General features: G+C 43.0%; 1 protein-coding gene across 2 annotated transcripts in view; it reads left to right on the forward strand.

The window, feature by feature from the left end:
* Positions 1-11,552: 11,552 nt before the first annotated feature.
* Positions 11,553-18,557, forward strand: part of LOC136568538 (hsp90 co-chaperone Cdc37-like 1) — a 92,968-nt gene continuing 85,963 nt past the window's right edge. For both annotated transcript variants that reach the window (XM_066568560.1, XM_066568559.1), the window contains exon 1: positions 11,553-11,684. In XM_066568560.1, the coding sequence (XP_066424657.1) occupies positions 11,583-11,684 (102 nt within the window). In that variant the 5' untranslated portion in view covers positions 11,553-11,582. The remainder of the gene's footprint in view (positions 11,685-18,557) is intronic.

Raw genomic sequence — 18,557 nt, forward strand, 5'->3', positions numbered from 1 at the left:
ATTAGGGTATTAACCATAAAAGGCTGATAAATTATACTATATGAAAAGCAGTTAAAAAGCTTACAAACTGTACTATATCAAAATATTTTGCAAAAGCCAAAATATAACAGCGAAAGCAAACAACTACATAGTTAGTTATAACAGTGAAGAAGACTGCCAGGCTTCATTGGAACGACCCCTGAGGAAGACTTGGAGCCTTCCTCAGTGCAACCACCTGAATACACTGTGCTTGCACATCACGTATGCTAATGATATTAATGACTTCCAAGAAGTAATTTGTATAACCACTCCTATCCCAAGGAATGTAATGAATATGAATGAAATTTAACCATATATTGTGCTGTGTAAAAGTGCTGGGTGTGCGTGTTAGGAGGAGCAATCCCCCACGTACCTAGTGCAGAATAAAGCCAATACCCTCCCCACTGAGTCAGTCTCTGAGATGACTTTTACCTCAGCATTGGAGCGAATCAAAGGGGCTTGGGGATCCCAGCATTTTCCCCTGAGGCATCCAAGCAGACGGTGAAAGTCCTTTTTTAGGGAGGTAGGGTGTTAATAAGGTCCCAGTTCAGTGGTTGCTGTCACAAGCAAAAGCTCACCCCACAGCAGAAGCAGGACTGGACCTGGCTCTGGCGGCAGTAACAAATTTCCCCCACCCCAGGCAGCAGGTCAACTGTCCTCCTCCAAAGCTGAGAGAGAGAGAAAAGTAGAGCTGCACCCAACCCCTTTTCCCCAGCCCAATTCTCCAGTATCTCTGCCCTTCCCAGAAAGATCCCCCAGGTAAAAAGAGAGAGTAGCCAGCTGGACCCCTGTAGTACTCTCATGCCCTCTGAACAAAGAGAAGCAGTGAGAGAAGCAGAGAAAAGAATGATCAAAACAATTCTTATCTCATTTACTCCACCTGTGTTTGTGCTCATGTGGAATGTGTTCTGGAGATTGTTTATCCAAGGTGATTGCTTGATTGGATTCTGGTGGAATTCTTTATGTTAATTAGCATATCAGGTCCTAGTTGTGTCCTGACTGTCAGGAGGCAGTCACAAGTTTTCTTTAGGATTCTTTGTAGTATAGATATAGTATAGTATAATGTAATATAATATAGTTTTAATAAAGCAAATGTTCAGCATTCCAAAGCCTTGGAGTCAGATGACAATCATTCCCAGACATTGGGTCACCTGTGATCCTATAGACCCCTCCCTTTAGCTGTGGCCACTTCTTTTATCTCTCTTAAGTAGCTGGTCATTATTGTCTCTTAGCAACACATATGGGAGAAAATTCTTTGAGAGAAAAAAGGACGAATCCTAACCCCCAACAGCTTTGTCTTTTCTGAGGCGGTTGGTGCTTCAGATGAGTTGCCGAACTATAAACACTCAAAAAGTTTTTTAAAACTTCCCTCTGATACAAAAACCTATATGCATAAATTAAGTCTCTCAAACCAAAGTTTGGGGTTAAGCCATTGTACATCATTAGACAATTCATTCCATACAGTTTGTTCTGCTAGGTTTTGTACCTTAGTCATCTGCTGCTTTAAGGATTGGGTTAAATCTTGCACTTCACCATTAATATTAGTAGCAAAGGCACCCTGTAAACAGGCTTTAACATTTCCAGCCGCAAGTGGTTTGGTTCCAGTGGAGTGTTTTTGCCAATTGACAGGGGAGATCTAAAGGACACAGACACTAATGGAATGAATGGTCTCATTTTACTATGAATATTAAGGCAACAGAAAAGTAAAATGACACAATTAATAAAACAATGAGCTTACTATGCACTCAGCTTTATCAACAAGCAAAACCAAGCAAGGTAATGCACCTAATCATTACTACATGAGAGAAAGGATAGTGATTTAGAAAGATATATCATCAGTTGCCTAATATTTTACCATCATCCAGAGTCTGCAATTGCTGGGGAGTGTTGTTTCACAGCAAGGACCCAGAGAACCCTTCCAAGTAATTGGGAAAACCCACGCACTGCATCCACTTGCAGGTAAGGTCTGACTTTGCCCCAAAAGGGTGTCTAGCCTTTATAGGCCCAAATCGGCAAGTAAAAATTACTTGATTATATTTTTAGTGCAGAAACACCTGGGTCTGATGGAACACTTCACGATCAGTCAGGGTCAGGGCTTGGCCAGAGCCCAGGCCTAGGCTGAGAGGGTTTTCCCTGAAATATCCTACAAACAAGCCTCTGTTAATGTCAGTTGGAAAAGTTTCTTAAAATAATACATTTCTTACAGATAACTACACAAGGTTATGTGAAAGTCTTGAAAGCAGACCGTTTGGGGTTAAACAGCTAGCATCAGTGTCTCTGTCATCTATTTTTAGCTAAATAATACTGATGGTGTAAGTCACGTTGCCCAGGATTCATCTTGTAAGTCAGCTCTGCTGCTCAGGCTTTAGCACATCAGGGAGTAACACACAACCCCTGATGCTGGTGTTCCCAATTGCAGTGAAGTTTCAGGCGAGTGTTTAAAGCTTCTCGTTGATCTCCTAATCTCCTAATCACACTAGTGCTGCTTCTAATGCATCTAATCTAGCTAATACTTGTTGATCAATACTTGCTTGCATGGCCATTTGTGCCATAAATTTACCGAACATATCAGTGACAGCATGAACAGTTTGCACAGCTTTTGTAAGCACCGTCATTGTGATAGCAGCCGTAGCTTCTATTATTATGGCAGACACAATAAAAGCTATCAGCCATCTGATAAAAATGGGAGGATCAACAACGTGAGCCCAATATACCTGTTCTGCAGTCACCACGAGTATGATAAAGAGAAAACAGAATTGACTTCTTACAGTACTTTTGCTATCACTCTTGCTAGGTAGGCCAAGAAGGTGTTCTCTGGGGTTGATGCTACTCCTACACTATGCATCAGGATTTCAGTTCTTTGCTGCAGTCTCTTCAGCATCCCCCATGTTATCTCCAGGTTCGTCCACTTGCTGCTGGCTGGTATTGTGTGGCACCTCTTCCTCACTATTGAGTCTCTTCAGCTGGGGTATCGGGTTGTTGGACTGGTCTTTGTAGCTCATGGTACAGTTTTACCAGACGAGAGGTTAACCACTTTGGACCTGTAGGGGATAGAACACATGCATACCCTTTCCCCCAGGTTAGTAAACCAGCTTGGCCTTGCCGCTACACACCCAAATGTGGATCCTTATATAAAACTTTGGGAAATTGATTCTGTGCACTCAAACCTTCAGAGCAGTGTCACTCTACCGGGGATTGAGAGAGATGATCTGCATTCAAAAACTTTAGTGTAAATATTGCATTATCTAATTGTTCTTGAGGAGCAATATTCCCACTTTTTTGTTTTAATAACATGTGTTTAAGTGTTAAATGGCATTGTTCTATCATGGCTTGGACCTGGGGATTATATGGGATCCACGTAACATGGTTCACACCCCATTGGTGAAGGAATTCCTGAGTATTTTTAGAAATATAACCAGGGCCATTGTCAGTTTTTAGTCTTTGGCAGGCCCATAATAGCAACGTAACGTGTCCAATGTCTATGGATGTCTTTACCTTTTTCCCCGGTGTGAGCAGAAGCACATATTGGTGTACAAAATGTATCAATGGTAACATGAACAAACCTCAAATGACCAAAAGAATGTAAGTGTCCTAGGGTGACGTTATGATGCTTGTATCCCCAATCGTCTGTTCTGTTTATGCTGGATATTATATTCCATGCCTTCAAGACTGGCTGTGAGAGCGAAGGCGGGGAGAAGAGGAAGCATGGAGTTTGTTATCAGAGACTGCACTCACTCCTCCACATTCTGCTGGACTGTGTTGTCTGGGCACAGACAGAGAAGAACAGGGCCCTCCTTTGTTTTTTTGTTAGTTTAGCTAGCTGAGGCAGAGAAGTTTTCCCTGGACTGGTTTTCTTTCCCTTTTCTTGGAACTGTTCGAACCTGCTCTGGACTGGAACCCGGGGAAACACCAAGAGCTTGCACTTGGTAGCCTACCAGCACCTACTCTGGGCAGCAGCCTTTCCCAGTGCCGGAGGGACTGATAACAGAGCGACCACCCACAGGAGAGATTTTCTGAATTTGTCATCTCTTCAGAGCGGCGAATGAGTTTTGTCATCTGGTATTGTTCATTTTTTGTGCTGGGGAATGCTTTGCCTGTTTAAATAAACGGGTTTTTTTCCACTTCTCTCCAAGGAAATTCTTCCCAAACTGGTTGAGGGGAGGGCCGTGTGGGTTTGCTTTCTGGAAGGGCCCCTTTTGGAGGTTTTCTCCCGAATTTGCCCTAAACCAGGACACCACCCTTGGGCCTGCTTCCAGACAGCCCAGATGCATCCCCTACCCGCTTCAAACCTAGTTTAAAGCCTTCTCAAGAAGTTCTGCCAGTTCATGAGCTAAAAACCATCTGCCCTTAATGGAGAGATGGAGCCCATCTGGTTCCAGCAGGCCAGGTGCTGTAAAAGTTGCCTGTTCCAGATTACAAGATGTATTCTATTACCATCTGTATGGCAGTTGTCTTTTGTCAAGTGGGCAGTTTTGGTTATCTCTCTCTGAGTGATCACAATCACTCCTCCCTCGGGAGGGGACATCTGGTGATAACAGGCTATTGAATGTCACTGCATGACTGATGAGAACTATAGAATCCCATTGTAAAATGCTCTGCCCAGAGGGAGGATCCAAGCATGCATTCCCACCCAGATATAATCTGGAGATTCTGGAATTACTGCACAGCTTCTCCACTGGATTTTCCAGAGGAACAGCAGCTGCCTCTTCTTCCACTGGATCTTCAGAGGAAGAATACACCCTTTGCTACAGTATCCCTTCTCCAGCAGAACCACACCTGACACTCCAGGAGGACTGCAGTGACATTTCCAATTGGACTGCTACCAACACCCTGACCAACAGGGTGTCAGGTTGAGTTCTGACTCTGTCACTGTTGTTCTAGTGTATTGCATTGTTTATTTTATCCTTTTATTTTCTTCCCTAGTAAAGAACTGTTATTTCCTGGTCCCATATTTTTTGCCTGAGAGCCCCTAATTTAAAATTTATAGCAATTTGGAGGGGTGGGGAGGGTTTACATTCTCCATTTCAGGGGAGGCTCCTGCCTTCCTTAGCTGACTCGTCTTTCCAAACCGAAACATTGCCCCCATGATCCAAGAATCTGAAATTTTGCTGATGACACCAACCCCTGAGCCACTTGTTAATAATGTGAGTTCTCCTATTTCTTTCATCATTTTTCTCTGACACCAAAGGGACTGTGCAGAACACTCCCTGTCCCCCTGTTCTATCAACCACTTGACCTAGTGCCCTAAACTCCCTTTTAATCGCCTTGACACTCCTCTTTTCAATTTCATCACTGCCAGCCTGGAATATCAGCAGTGGGTAATCATCAGAGGGCTGAATTAGCCCAGGAAGTCTCTCAGTGATATTTCGTACCCAGGCCCCAGGAAGGCAGCAGACCTCTCTGTGGGATGGGTCCGGTCAACATATGTGGCCCTCTGTTCCCCTCAGAAGGGAGTCACCCACTACAATTATCCTTCTTTTCTTCTTGATGTTAGAGGTGGTGATTCGTCTTAGAGATGAATCATAACTGGGAGGCTCACTGGGCAGATCATTTTCTTCTAAATCATCTGGCTGGCTCTCTAGATCCAGGGCCACATACCTATTCTGAAGTGGCACCTGGCTAGGGGATGGGGGTCAGGAGGAATTTTTTTATTACCTCCCTGAGCAGGGACCCATTTCCACTCCCCTTCATCTACAAGATGTCCTTCTATTGTGTCAAACCATAACACTGCATAAGAGAGAATTGTCTTCATAGCCCTCTGCAGGACCTGCTCCAGGAGGTCCATGTCTCTGTTGTACTGAGGAGCCCAAAACTGGACTCAACCCTCCAGGCGAGGCCTCACCAGGGCTGAATAGAGTGGCAGGATCACCTTCCTCCACCTGCTGCTAACATTCTTCCTACTGCACCCCAGGATGTGATTGGCCTTCTTGGTCACAAGGGCACTGCTGGTTCATGGGCAGCTTGTTGTCCACCAGGACCCCCAGGTTCTCCTCTGCAGAGCTGCTTTCCAGCAGGTCACCCCCAAGCTGTACTGGTGCCCAGGGTTATTCTTCCCCAGGTGCAGAACACTGCACTGGCCTTTGTTGAATTTCAGACAGTTCCCTGCCTATCTCTCCAACCTGTCGAGATCCCTCTGAAGGGCTGCACAGCCCTCTGGGGTATCAGCCACTGCTCACAGCTTTCTGTAGCCAGTAAACTTGCAGAGAAGGCATCTACCCCTTCAACCAAGTCATTGATGAAAAAGTTAAACAATACTGGTCCCAGTATTGAACTTTGGGGGACACCACTAGTGACAGGCCTCCAACTAGACCCTGTGATCCTGATCACGACCCTCTGGGATCTTCCATTTAGTCAGTTCTCAATCCACTTCACTGTCTGCCCATCCAGTCCATACTTCCTGAGTTTGCCTATGCGGATGTTGTGAGAGATGAGGAGAGAGCAAAGACTGCTAACTGGCCCTCCATCTTTACAGAAAAATTCCATGGAACTCTGAAGAAGAAAACACAGAAACATCTCCTTTTTAGCAAAAGCGAAACATTTTCCTGTATGCTACAAAACTGATTCAACATAAAGAACCATTTCTCACACTGATGGAACTATCACATCTTGCTCTGTATCAACACCCAAATCTGTGACTGTGAAGCAAAGCTATTTCCCTAAAAAATTTTTCAGAGTCACTTATCCAATAAAACAGGCTCAATGATAAATAGACCACACACACCTTGTGGTGGTGCATTCTGCCCTTCCCATTATGAGCTGGTGAAACTCAGAAGACCAAAGGAAACTAAGCCTCTGTGAATAAAACGGATCGGACCCAGAAAAGTTCAAAATATACCCAAAAAACATAATTAAAACCAAACAAGGTTAGATGTTGGTGCCAAAAAATTTATATACTTTATTTAATAGTAAAAGAGGCAGAAAGAAAGAAAGAAAGAAAGAAAGAAAGAAAGAAAGAAAGAAAGAAAGAAAGAAAGAAAGAAAGAAAGAAAGAAAGAAAGAAAGAAAGAAAGAAAGAAAGAAAGAAAGAAAGGAGTGAAAACCACATTCACTCTCCTGTGAAAATTTTAAAAGTTTAATGAAAGACAATAGGAGAAAAGGACCATAAAGCAAAGGTTATTATGGCTGGGTGTGTCTTGGTACTCAGCCAAGACCACACCATCACCTTTGAGGATACTCCTTAAATACTTTTTCCCTTATATCAGCCTGTTGCATATTCATAGACCCGTATGCATATCCATAAACTAGTTTACATATTCCAGGAACTATTTTACATTGCCCCTGCTTGGGTCCTCCTTTTTAGAGCATATGTGTTTCTTGGCTGTGGTTTTGGCTCCTTCTCTTTATCAGTTCCAGTTTGGGCCTTGGTCCATACTTTCTTCAGATGGTGAGTGCTGATAGTTGGCATATCTGTAGCAGGTGTCCTCATCCTACGTTCATTGGATGTTATCCCATCCAAGCAGGCATTTTAACACAAGCATAGCTATTTCACTACTATGTCTAAGCTTAATTAACAACAGAAATAAAAACTATATCTTTATAAAAAAGTTACTTTAACACTACACATATGAATTCATTTTAATATTTTTGAAAAGCCAATATTATAATATGTATCTATAACAGAAAGAAAGAAAGAAAGAAAGAAAGAAAGAAAGAAAGAAAGAAAGAAAGAAAGAAAGAAAGAAAGAAAGAAAGAAAGAAAGAAAGAAAGAAAGAAAGAAAGAAAGAAAGAAAGAAAGAAAGAAAGAAAGAAAGAAAGAAAGAGAGAGAAAGTTATTTGTGCATGGGGATGGGGTGACAGGGAGACAGTAACAGGGGTTACATAGAAACATATCGCCCTTCCGGGGGTCCAAATGACATCTCCTTGCTCCCCTACATCTGGTCTTCTTGGTGGTGAGAGTCCCCTGCGACTGCCATGCTGCCACCGAAAAGTATAGAATCCAATGGATTAAAATATGTTTTGTCCAGGTGGGAACGCCCAGGTGCCTCCCTTGACACTGTGGCTCTGTTGCATCATGCTACAGTGCTCTGCTGCAGGGTCTGGGGACCTCTTTGGGGAGGGCCTTTGATGGGCCATGACACCCCCTCTGCTGTCCTTCATGTGTCTTTTCCCGGGGTGAAAGGGCCTCACAGCTGAGCTAGTCTGCTCAGCGGAGGATGGGTGTTCACTGCCTTAGACCAGAGGCTTTGTCACCCCACACCCAAAACCTCTCCTCCTCCCCCCACCCTTTGACATGAGGGTCTGTGAGAGCCTGGCAGCTGATAGCCCTGGGGCTGCAGTCTCCACCCTGAAGGTGCTACACTTGATCCCTCTGTGAATGGATTCTTTTCCCCCCAGCCCAGACCTGAATTGCTGTCTTAGCTTCATCAAGTAGTGGAGGTCAGAAGGCCTATTCAGGGTGTGGTGGTCTTCTCTGCAGCTTTTGTAATACAGTTGTGAAAAGTGCATATTATATGGCTCTACACAGATATTTACTATATGTATTATGTTGTATTGATTAGTAGTGCTGTATTAACATTTTAATAGTATGGTAAATGTAGTTTTGTAGTTAAAAAGTATCTTTTGTAGTTAAAATAGGACCTATGTATGTGGGATATTCTTTTAAGAAAGGAATGAGGTACTCGCACCAGATAGCAGCCACAGGACACCTAAATCTTTCAGAGAAAAAGAATTTATTGCTCCCTTATCAGAAGAAACTAACTTCTTCCCGCCTTGCTCATACATGAAGATGCCGTTAGGATTAAGAGAAAGAAGTTGATACTGACCAGACTGACTCCTTTGTTTGAATGGAATTTATGCATCATGCATGAGGTGTATGAGTATGCAACAGGCTATTGCTTTTAAGGGTTAATCCTTTGTTAATGGGTGTCCTTTTTTCAGGCTTGTTGCCCAGAAAAAGGTACCTGGACATCCGTAACTCTTTGTTTCTGTTGTCTCATATTGTCCTAATCTAAATTGTCCAAATTTTTATTACTCTAATTTTACCGCTATTTTTATAACCATTTTATTATCATTAAACTTTTAAAATTTTAAAAACAAGTGATTGGCATTTTTCACACAGTTTTGCTATAATAGGCAAAGGTCCTTCATGAAGATTTTTAAGCCATAAATTATAACATTCAGTCTCCAATACCCCCTTCCCCCCAGGCTGCACTATGATCTGAGAAATGCTCATTAGGCATTGGCCTTGACAGCACCTGGGCTGAGCTCCTCTTGAGCTTATCAGAAACACTGTCTATTCCCAGGAACTTGTACTGTCTAAGGAGCTCCTATTTTTTAACAAACAGCCTTGGAAAATTATTTTTCTTGCCTGAATAACCCAAATGGATTAACATTTTTGTTATCAAACTTTCAAAGAAAGTTACTGTTGGGAGGAAAGTGTTGAAAGTCAAAAATGTTGTAGATTCAGTCAAGGGACCTTGCATCTGGGAATGCCAAGGTCTGGGAAATAACAGTGTGGGAAACCCCACATATTAAGCCTACTGCTGTTTGTCCTCTGTTTTGAGAAGTAGAATTTCTTTGTAGAGATAATGTAGGTGTTTGCAGAGACTTGGAAGCATTTTCATGGACATGCTTGAGCTCCCTGTTTTGGGAGAAAGAAGATCAAGTTCGGAGGTCATGCAAAGCATAGGGGAGATCACAGCATGGTGGCAAACTACATGTGCACAGGCCACTGATAAATGGGTGAAAACAGCAGCCCCTGCCTGGTAGCATGGACTGATCCTAACCATGCCGGCATTCCTGCTTGTTTGTCTCCACCTGGATGTTGCTTCAGGATCCTCCAGTTAGCAAGGTAATGAAATAAATTTACTCTTCGCATTTCAGCCATGGTCTTGTGGTTGTTCTGGCTGCCTGCCTGTATTGTGTAAAATGTTTTTGTGATTTGTGTCAATTGGCAATGGAATCAGCAAATGCTTGTATCTGCTGTGTCGGAAGTGGATGTGTTCCCTGGGATAACTACAAAGAACGGTTTTGAAACTTTCTGATCGATTAGCCAAATTAAGCATCGAAATAGAAGAAGTATAGTAAAGAGATGAAGTAGCAAGACGACTGATGCTTAGAATAAAATAGAGGAAGTTGTGGTAAAGCTAAACGAATATTGCAACAAAGCGACTAAATGCTTATCTATAATAAAAAGCGTGATGCACTTGATAAAAATCATGTAGCAGACACTGGTAAGGCCTCCCTCCAGACAACCACAAGAAGGACAGGAAGCCAATGACCACCTGGAAGGATTATGAAATTGCTGATCCCAGCTTATTGATATTTGCTGATTTGGACTAACACAAGCACACTGGAAAATGCTTTGTAGGCTTAAAAACAGTATATATACTCTGGTGAACTTGTAGTGGTGTGTGCCATTAGTGGAGTGGTGAGTCCCCAGCCACCCAGTGCTGCTTGCTTTCTTTCTTTAAAATGAAAGATATAGAAATAAAATTCGGTTTGGCTATCGAAATTTTATATCATGTATCGACTCACACAGTTACCGGCTTGAACTGCAGCCAGGATGGAAAATTCCCGTGACTAAAGCAAATTCTCTTGTGACCCTTTAAACAGCAGTCTTAAGTGAGACCCTTTGAGCTGTTCTGGACTGCAGCAGGCTGTAAACAGTCATCTCCTTCTGAGTAGGACACCTAGCAGAGCCAGTGAACTCTCAAGTTTGCTATACTTAGAGGACCACTGATGAATGCTGACAAAGGAGCCTGGGCTTATACCTCCAATCCTCAAGGCTCAACCCTTCGCCCATTTGAGAAAATGCAAAAGCATCCAAAGTGAGCACTGAACTAGAGGGAAATTTTTCACAGGTATTTAACTTGTACATACTCCTTTAGGTCTGTGTGCATGCAAGTGTTCATATGTTATAGTAAATGTACTAGGAATGCTTCTCTCCTGGATTCTTGAGTACTTTAGATTTTAAGTAAGTTAGGCCTGTGAGTTACTGTTGTGCTTATAGGAAATTCTATATGAATATTTTGTTAAATTGTTTAACTTAAGCTATTATTTCAGTGCTGTTATGTTCAAGTGCTGTTAAACCTTTAGGCCCAAACCGTTGGCTACATCTGGGGTTAAGTTTGTCAAGGGGATCCACACTGAACCTTGTGTCTCAATGGAAGGCTCTCCCTTATTCCTTGTTATCCTTACCCTTTCCCCCTCCCCCGCCCTGCCCCAGCCTCCACATAGATAGTTTTTGGGTTGATACTGGGTTTAGATTGATTGATTTAAGTTTGTTTTTTCTCTGTGTGCTGTAACCTTCGAGTAAATAGTAGAGTGAACCTGGACAATGAACTTTGTAGTGCTTTCATTTTTATATTAAACCTGCTTTTGCCCATACCATTGCCGGTGATTCTTTAGGTGACTTTTAAAAACTAATTTGCGATACACCTCATGTCAGCTGGAATCGAGACTCCCCTAGCTCGGAGGAGACAGGGTCGGCTCTGCCTAACGTCCGCCGTTGGGGGTAGTGTGTAGAGTCATTTCCGGGGAAGCTCGTAACGACCTCAAGCAACAGGAACATCCGGTTCAGGGTTGGGGAGGCTCGGTCAGTATTGTGTAGTTTGTGGTGAGGATGGCGTTGTGGTTTTCCTCCCTTCAGGGTCTTGGTTCGGTTGAGGAAGATGAGGAACGGGAATTCACTCTTACATCTATTCAGCGCCTGTCGGAATGGCAGGTACATTTCTCCCCGTACTATTTGTCATTCTTGTTCTGCTGAGTTTGTATGGGAATTCATGAGCTCCTTCCTTCCTCCGGCAGGGGAGCTTCAGCCGCATGTACCAGGGGCATGGGTTTCCGTTGCTAGACCAAACTTTGGGTGGAAACACATGCGACTCCCACCGCTGGGGCATTCTGTATTGCCAGAGCCTGCAACTGCAGGGTTTGTGCCTGATTTCAGCGCTCCGGGTTCTTGGGGGAAGGGCTTTTGACTATCAGTTTACAGAATCAATTCACGGAGAAACTAATCTGTTAGGGGCTCATACACGTGTAGTTTCTTTGTGCTGTGTGGTGTAAAATATAAAATGAAACCACTTAAGAGGTGCAAAGATGTGAGTCTGAGAAGTGATTAAAGTTTTTTTTATTTTTCTTAAATAATCACAAATCTGGTGCATCGGTCTCCAAACTCCCTTTGAAAGTAGGCTCAGCTGTCACATATGGTCAAATTGCCAAGCCAAAATGACTTGAATACTTTTTGATGCAGAAGACATCTGGGTTGATTATCATTCATCCCATCCGAGTAGAGCTAGAGCTTGGCCAGAGCCCGAACTCTAATTGGTGGGTGTCATTTAACACATTTTAAAACAAGACTCTTAAAAATAAGAGTTATGAGTAATAAACCTTAGGGTTAAAGACCAATCAAACCATCAAGTATTCAAATCCCTCCGAAGTTTCCTTCAGGATAGAGATTCTTCAAACACAGCAAACTTCTTCTTCAAAGATCTAAAAGTGGTCACAGGCAAGATTGTGAGCCTGGATCTGGACACTGAGAATGTGAAGGTGGAGGAAGTGCAGCTGAATGAACGACTGATTACTTAGTATGAAATTGAAACCCAAAATAAAGAAGTTAATGTTACAGCTGGACTCTCTGCTGGAGTACCTCTGTAATAATAACTGAAGAAAACCATGAAACTAGCAGTCTGAATAAAGAAAACATATGAGTATTTAAGAAACAAAAAGCAGGATCCCGAAGAGACACGTCTTGTAGGTGATCACACAAAGAGAGAGTAAAACACATGAAAGCTGGCAGTAAATACCACAACAATACCTTTGTAATAATTCTTATCACAAAAATCAGAGAATTCACATTATATAATAAATTTATCAACAGGAAGTGTTTGAGGAAGTTAAGACAACCCCTTTTCTAAGCATTCATGTAATATTAACAACAATCACTATTTATCGGTATTACCTATAGAAAACAGAAATAACAAAGGTTACAAACTTGCTACCAACAATCCCCCAAACTCTGAATCATTGGGGAATCAGCTGATGACCCTGCAGGTAGGATCTGCTTGACGTTTCCCAAATGCTCTGTCTTCGGAGACATTTTGGGTTGTTGAATCATTACTAATACTTGTATCTTTACATGGTGGTTTCACTCACTGGGAAGCATTTTCCATGGTAAATGATTTCCATCTATGTCATATTTGGAATAACACTGATTTGCACAGTGTTCCCCTTTTCTACATCTTGGACAAAGATTTGGTATTTCTGCATTTTCTGTGGAGTTGCCTTGTTGAAAGGTTACTTGAAAAGCTGTGGGAGTTTTTTCTAATCTTTGATCTGAAGCTTCCATGAGTTTTCCAAATTGTTCTTCCAAGACATTTGCTTGAACTGCTGCTCCATGTGCAGGAGTGCTTATCCTGCTGCAGATTTCTATCATTTGAGGCAGGGTTGGTGGTGGACCAGGCAAGGCACTAATTATGCGCTTACATTGTTCATTGGCATTTGCAAAAGCCAAGCTTTGAAGCAGATGTGGTTGTGCTGCTTCATCAGGGCATTGTCCCTCCACTGCTTGAGTAAGGCGATCTATGAAGGAGGTGAATGGTTCAGATGCTCCTTGCTTTACTTCTGTGAAAGTGCCCTCTGGGGTTCCAGTGGATTGAACTAGCAAGATGGCTTTTCGAGTTGCTTCTTTAATATCTGTTATTACATTTTGAGGCAGATCTGTAGCTTGAGTTTCAGGTTGGTTATGAAGTGGATCGCTGCCTAGTCGAGCCAATGTGAGCTGCATTTGGACCTCTAGCATAAGATACTATTAATCTTTCCAAAGCTCTTCTCCATTTGACCTCCCATAGAATGTATTGTGAGTGTTAAAATTGTGGTTGCAATATACTTGCAATCATAAGGTATGAAATCATAAACTTCAAGCATGCCTTTCAATAGTTGTTTGAAATAAGGAGAGCCTGAGCCCCTCTCTCTAAGGGCTTGTCTCAAATCTTTTTATTACTTCATGTGCCAATGGTAGCCATCTGGCAGGTATATTTCCTCCAAAATACCTCACTGGCATGGCCATCAATTGTGTTGTTGTCATGTCAGGATTCCCCTTTTCAGGTTCCAACGCTGCATTCATTCCTTCTCCTCCTCCTGTGTGAAAAGCTGATGGTTGTATATGCTGTACATTATAATTATTGGAAGGTGTAATAATAGAAGCGACCAGTGGTGGCGCTGTAGCAGGAGGTTGAGAACCTTGTTCACAAGATGGCTTTGGAGGAACGATGTAAGCATTGTTCACGGAAGTACCTAGCGCGCCGCCATCTTGTTGTACGGAAGAGACACATATAACACCACCATCTTGTTGTACGGAAGACGCATGCAGCACGCCGCCATCTTGTTGAGCATAGAGCGCATACGCACAGTCTCTGCGCTGGCATAGTAAGTCTATGAAACGCCCGCGGGATAGCACCATGGTATGTGACTGAATGCCCGAAGGAGGTAGTTATCGGAGCTGCCGAAACTTCTGGGGGAACCCTCGTGTTTTGTGGTTCTAATATTGGTAGCGAATGTGTCGGAGCGGCTGCGCTAGCATCTCGTGGTGCATGTGCGTTCGGGGGGGCCGGTCCACCCGCCCCGCCTATCCCGCTTGCTCCAGGCTGGGGCACGCCGGACACCCCGTGTGGGGGAGTCGCCTCGCCCACTTCAGGAGGCTGCGACTTCTCGGCCACCCGCTTCGGGGGGGGGGGGGGGTATGTCGCCCGTCCTGGGCTGCGGGGCGTGTCTCTCCGCCCCGGGTTGTTCTCTGCCCACTGGGGTCTGCAGTGCCGCTTGGCTGAGTCCGGGAACCGAGATCGTATGTGCAGCTGCTGGCTGCGTAGATTTCGTAAGTTGCGAAATTTGCATATCGGCCGCTTTCTGAGTACAGGCGGGTTCCGCATCGCCCCCCTCTCTGGTCCTCGATATTCCGTGGAGTCCCCGATCTGTGGGCAGTACCCTCCCAAGGCTGGGGGATTCTTGGACTGCCTAGGCTGCCCCCATCTCCGTCTGGGTAGCTATCTGCGATTTTTCAAGTGGCAGTGAAGCTGTGGGCACTGGCAGAGCTGACGAAGCCACTCCCCCTTCCTGCGCACTCACCGTTTTTTTCTGTGAGGAGTTAGTGTCGCTGGAGGTATTTTGTGTATGTTTTATGTTGATTATAGATTCATAAACTGCTTTACTTGCTGGCAAAAGTTTTGCAGCCGTGGTGTTTTTAAATGTGGCTTCATCATATAGTTTTAAACTGACAGAGCCTCACAGATGGACTGAAAAGCAATTCTATATCTGCAGTTGGAAACTTTTCTCGGACCCAAGTTAACAGGTCTCACAATTCGTCTCTTGAAACAGGGATAGGATGATTTTAAACTATGGATTCTAATTTTTCTGTTGCTTCTTTTTGTGTCTTGGATGTTACATTCCCCATTTTTATACTGTTTTTGGCCGTGAAGGAAGATATAAAAAGATTCCTACCTGACTCAAAGGTCAGCTGATAACCTTAGTCTCACAGTCTCGCCTCTGGCCAGCAGACACGAACTTCAGATCCGAGCTGGTCTTGTCCCTGGGGATTCAGTTTTTCCAGCTTTTTGCTGCCACACACCAGCTTAACGCTGCTACACACCAGCTTAACGCTGCTTCTTCTGCATATACTGCTGATTTCTTCCTTCAGGAGTCCTGGCCTAGGAGCTTAGGCTTTCTCCTCACACGATGGGCACCATATGTTGGAATTTCAGGCTCTTTCTTGCTCCAAGGTCAGGGTGAATAATACTCAGGAAACATTGTTTTTGAAGACTCACTCTGAAGTTTATTATCCTTATCTATTACAAACTCACGAGATTTGAGTTCTCCCTAACAAGTCGAGAAAGTGCCCTAAAATGGTGTCTGTTCAAGGCTATTTAAGTCCCAATTACCCAATAAACAGTTGACATCTATATTATTTATGCTTCTAACCCAATTATGATCACCGAAAATCCACAATGTGGACATCTTTCATCCAATTAGAGAAAACCACCCAGATCCATAAAGAAGAAGAAAGAAGAAGGTGCAAAAAGACATCTAACCCATGCCCAAAATTCTCCATCTTGGCTCCCATATATCACCATATACCAAAACCCCAAATCTAAGTTTTTTCACCCTATGAGATCACACACTTCTAACCAACTACACACCCATAATCCCAGTGCTAATAATCAATTTTGGAAGCCTTCTCCACAGCCCCAGGTCAAATGCAGTGTTCTCCTGCGGGTCTGTGCCTTTCAGCAGAGAAAGTTTAAAATTCTCAGCATCCAGAGCTCCAACAAATCTTCAGGTGATGCAGTCAAAGGTTCTGCAAATGGCTTCACATTCTTTGCTGGAATCCACTTAGGACCATTCTCTGTGGAGACAAGCAAAACCTCTACCCCAGGTGATCAAAGAATAAGGCCCCAATATTTTACGGGATTCTGGATCCTTCACTAAAACGGGGGGTTTTTCTTTTTGTTGCAATTGTGAATTGCAATTAAAATGTTGAACAATTGGTGGGTTAGGGTCCATCAAAGAGCAATTCAAAAAGTTGAAAACAAAAAGGGCTTTCTGCAGTCTCTGGGCAGGGGTGCCATCTCCAGCTCCCCCCTTCTATTGGACTAAGAGACACTTGAGGGAGCCATAAGCCTGTTCAATGATAGATTGGCCTGTTGGGGAATGAGGACTCCCTCTTTTGTGCATAATTCCCCATAAGGCAAAAAAGGTAGCAACTCGACGGGAAGTATAAGCTGGGCCATTGTCTCTCTTTATTTCAGATAGTATACCAAGAGTTGCTAAAAGCAGCAAAGTGTCTACAGACATCTTTAGCTGTTTCTCTTGAATGGGCTGATGCAAAAAGAGCACCAGAAAAGGTATCAGTAGAGGAATGAATGTATTTTAAATCGCCAAATTCAGAAAAATGGGTAACGTCTGACTGCCAGACTTGGAGGCTCTGAAGCCCTCTGGGATTAACGCCTCCTGCAACAGAGGGAAAAGAACACCTTTGACAATCAGGACAAACAGCAATAATTCCTGAAGCTTGAGCTTTAGTAATGCCAAAGTGTCGAATCAAAGAGATGAAGCACTGACAAATGACTCTTCAACTAATTAAGTTGAAAAGTGGTATATTTATTACAGCACCAGGCACAAGTGGAATTATTTCCATAGGAATGTGCAAAGAATCACAGGCTCTGGCTCTCTATTCATCTAAAAAAGTCTGACATATTCATATAATTTCCAAAACACCTAATACATATTCATTACTTAACCCTGCCTACCCTCACTTTGTATTAAAATGTATTACAATTGAGTCCAAAGTTCTTTCACGCTTGCGCAGTCTTTCACTTGAAATGGGTTGGTGGGTTTTGAAATGGGTCGGTTGTCTTCTGAGGTCAAAGTGACCCTTTCCTTTTGCCTTGTTGGCAGGCTTTGGACCCCTTGGCTATAGCTCAACTTTCAGGGCCCAGGTGCAGGCCACGGTCCTCTGCCTTTTCACAATTATATCAGCATCCCATCCTGCTTCTTTAAACACAATAAAGACAAATATATTATTTATATCTTAGCCTTAACTATTCTATCTGCTAATAATTAACTACTTCTCATTACTTCTACTCTTCTTGGTATATTCTTAATTGTTTCTATCCCTCCTAACTAAATCTAGCTGAACTTTTAACTCTTTGAGTTTCTGTAAACCCTTGATTCTGAGGCAGCATTTTGGTGAAAAAAGGAATGGCTCAATTTAGCCTGTTCTATCTTATCAGGTAGAGCAGATTGCAGTACAGACATTGTTAAAACGTCAGCTTTCCTGTTCCCTTCAGCTAAAAATACGGGAAGGTCTGTATACTATTGAATATGCATAACAAAGTAAGGGGAAGTTCTATTTTCTAAGGAAAAAACAAGGAGCTGCAACCAATAAAAAAATTGTGAATTTTCGACCTCTTTCAAATCTGATGCTTCAGCTCTCATCGCAATTCCTGCAACATAAGCTGAATCTGTAACCAGATTAAAAGGAACAGAAAATTTTTGAAATGCTCTGTCAACAGCATCAAGTTCAACAATTTGGGGGGGATCCCTCAACTGTGGATACATCTGCTCTCCAGGCACTAGAAGAGGGGTCTCTCCATATTACCATTGATTTATGAGAGCAACCAGAACCATCTGTGAATACTGTTAAGGCTTGAAGTGGAACCTCACTCCTCTTTGGTTTTTCTATCAATTGAAATAGAGGTGTTAAAAGCTTATGTTTTGGAGGATGTTTTGAGATTTGTCTGCTGAATTCAGCAAAGGCCATCTGAACAGCCTCTGCTTCCTGCAATAAAAAGAATAGAACATGCTAAGAGGCAGGAAAATAGTGGAAATTTCCACTCCTGCAAGAGATGTGAGTCTCTGTCAGGCCTTAACAACTTGTTGGGCCATCATTTCATGTTGAGTACTGATGGTTTTTGTCATTTGGTGTGGTAAAAAAATCCATTCAATGATAAGCAAAGGGTCTGGTGCCTTGGAGTCCCTTTGATAAATCAAAGCATGGGGCTGTTTTGCCGAATGTAATATTATAAAAAAGAAAGGCAGTTCAGATGCC

The sequence above is a fragment of the Molothrus aeneus genome, chromosome W (assembly GCF_037042795.1).
Source record: "Molothrus aeneus isolate 106 chromosome W, BPBGC_Maene_1.0, whole genome shotgun sequence".
NCBI classification, from domain to species: Eukaryota; Metazoa; Chordata; class Aves; order Passeriformes; family Icteridae; genus Molothrus; species Molothrus aeneus.